At 35.3% G+C, this 2877-nt stretch overlaps 1 protein-coding gene across 1 annotated transcript; it reads right to left on the bottom strand.

Moving 5' to 3' along the window:
• Positions 1-1567: 1567 nt before the first annotated feature.
• LOC143585156 (uncharacterized) lies at positions 1568-2386 on the bottom strand. Its single transcript, XM_077067004.1, has 2 exons — positions 2100-2386; positions 1568-2027 (listed from the first exon to the last, which is right to left on the bottom strand). The coding sequence occupies exons 1-2, from the start codon at positions 2384-2386 to the stop codon at positions 1622-1624; spliced, it is 693 nt and encodes a 230-aa protein (XP_076923119.1). The 3' UTR covers positions 1568-1621.
• Between the last annotated feature and the right edge of the window lie 491 nt (positions 2387-2877).

The raw sequence follows: 2877 nt of genomic DNA on the forward strand, positions 1-2877 counted from the left end.
CGCCTGCCGTGGCGGTGAGAGTCGGACGGCGACGGCGGCGGAACCGGTTCAATGTGCTCTTCGTGTGATCCGAACCTAAGCTCTAGATACCACTGTTAGGATTAAACGCACACAAGAACTGAACATGACACGAAAGCAATAAACGACACGAGGATTTAACGTGGTTTGGTCTAAACTGACCTACGTCCACGGGTGGCAACTAGATATTTCTTTTATTGAGTGACAACGATTACAAGTACACGATATCAAATATATAGAGATACACTTAGGGTTTGTATCTTACTAAATAAGAAATCCAAACCGGGCCGGACCCGTCCTTTGGACTTCAAATAATAAACCGGGCCTACACCAAAAAGGCCTACGAAACCCAACACTTACATGTCAAAAGAAATTTTAAAAACCAGTGTCTTAGTGGAAGAAACCTATCTATCCCAGTGCCCTTCCTTGTTAGAATCTCATTGGAAATCAATTCCTCGTTCACAGACGGATTATTGAAGAGTACGCGAAGGAATACTAAGCCCACATCGACAATTGCGTGAAAGGAATGCGCGGGAATATTATCCATGAAACCTAATAAAAATTTTATTGACGGTTTACCGATGATCCACTTTGGTAATGCTTTTCCATCAAACCAATTATATTTTGAAACATGGCTGTAATTTAAAACATTTCAACATTTTTTGGTTTATGAATAAAATCAATTGGTAAGCACCTAGATAATTGATACCCGTCTTTTTAGCAGTTTTTCTAATCCCTTGGTTATTTCCTTCATTGCATATACGAAAGGATGATAAATTCTTTTACTGAAAGAACTCCTAGGGCGTGTTCATTTCACATAATTCGTGGGAATTCAAAAGAATTGGAATTAAAATCACATGACACGACATGCTCGTTTCGTTGGAATTAGGATCGTAATTCCATTTTGGTGTGTTTAGTTCAAAGAACTGGAATTGGAATTGAAATTCAATTCCTTCAAATTCCTTTAATTAAAGGAATTCTAAATCCTTCCAAAATGTAGAGGAATTCAAGAAAATTCATTGGAATATTTTTTGAGATTTTTTTTAACGAGGACAACGAATACAACTTTTTAGCCTTTTTACTTTATTTGTTTTTAATTTATATTTTTAGTTATGATTTTTTTATTATTATTTTTGAATATTTTTTGAGGGATTTTTAATCTTAATAGGAAACTCATAAAAAAATTCAAAAAATAATAATAAAAATTTCATAACGCAAAATATAAATAAAAAAACAAAAAATCTAAAAAAACTAATATGTTTTCACCGTTATCCTCGTTAGATTACAATTAATTTGTCAAACGAACATATTAAGAATGTAATTGGATTTCAATTCCCTCATATTCCAGTTGTTTGAAATGTTGATCAGATTCCAAATCCAATACTTTCAAATATCAAATCCTATGCAAATTTCATTCATTATGTAAAACGAGCGTGCCCTTCAGGAATTCATTCCATGTATCGTTCTATAGTACAAAATGGTGACAATTGAAATTCCGTATAAATGATACTAATGCATTGATTTTAGACATATTACGCTCTTGTTCGTATAATGCAGAACTTATTTATTGTATATCCACTCTATAATTCTAAACTTTAACCTTCTAAAACAAAGAGTTACCAAAATCAAAACCCGTGTCTACATCTGCCGGATCGGCCAAGAAATTCAAAGACTGCGAACTTCCCCACTCTGTGAAATTAGTTGATTCAGAGGTAACTGGGGAGATAAACACCGGTGAATAAATAGGTGTTAATTCATAATCATAATAATTTGGATAATGAAGTTGTTGGTAATCCTCCGAGGTGTTTACACTCAGGTTGGCTCTGAGATTTGAGAACAATGCACCGGGACTTGGCTTTATATCATGTTTTTCGGGCGAAGGTGAGGCCGGCTGAGTAAATACTCTTGGGTCTACATCCTGCATTTGTTTAGTTGCAAAGCATTTCTGTGCCTTACATGTTCTAACTTGATCTTCCGATGTTAACTCTTTTCTGTGACAAAACAAGAAAGAAAATATTTAGAACTTGCACACATTCACACAATATTAATGTGGGAGTGAAAATACAATAATTTCAATATACCTCTTTCTGGGAATGACCTTTTTGCTCTGCTGACAGAGTTTGTTAGTTCCTGGGCTCTCGAAGGATATTAACGATTCAGGCAGAACGGGTAGTCGCCCAGGCTCAGCAGAGTAGCTCGATCGGAGAACGCAAAGTGCGTTGTAATAAGAAGATAAGATCATTTGTATGTAGAAGTTTCTTGCTTTCGGTGAATGCAGATGAACCCTTAGTTGTTGTGCCATTTGTAGCCCTTGAGTTAGCTCATGAATGACGGCCTTGTCTTCGTAAACACATGAAGCAGTGTCCATATTTTGGGGAGATGGATTCAGTTGCAAGTGAAGGGGGTGGGAATATATATATATATATACACACGTGTGTGTGGGAAGTATTTGGTGGGAGAGTCAAAGGTTGACTGAGGAAACCGAGTGAGGTTTTAAGTTTCCAACATGGACCAACCTTTGTGGTCAAACAACTGAGCTTATTACTAACATTGGCCCTATTCTACGGTAAACTTAATTTATTCAAAGAATATGTAACAACACGTGTGTATTGTTATTAAGAAATTTCAAAAAATAAAAAATAGATAAATAAAAAAAGAAAAAACAGTATTAAATGACAAAACTAAATTCAGGGAAGTCTAGCTCTTATAGTATTCGATCTAGCATGTATGTGTGTGTACAACTCGTGGTGTGTTTTGAGTTTTGACTCATCTATGCTCTTGTAACGTCCTATAATCGGTTAATAGTAATATCTATCTGCCATTATTGTATGCCTATGTATATTTTTCTGAAGAGATAGG

This window comes from Bidens hawaiensis, unplaced genomic scaffold, assembly GCF_021521415.1.
Source record: "Bidens hawaiensis isolate Kalapana, Puna unplaced genomic scaffold, B.hawaiensis_p1.1 tig00033588_1, whole genome shotgun sequence".
In the NCBI taxonomy this organism is placed as follows: Eukaryota; Viridiplantae; Streptophyta; class Magnoliopsida; order Asterales; family Asteraceae; genus Bidens; species Bidens hawaiensis.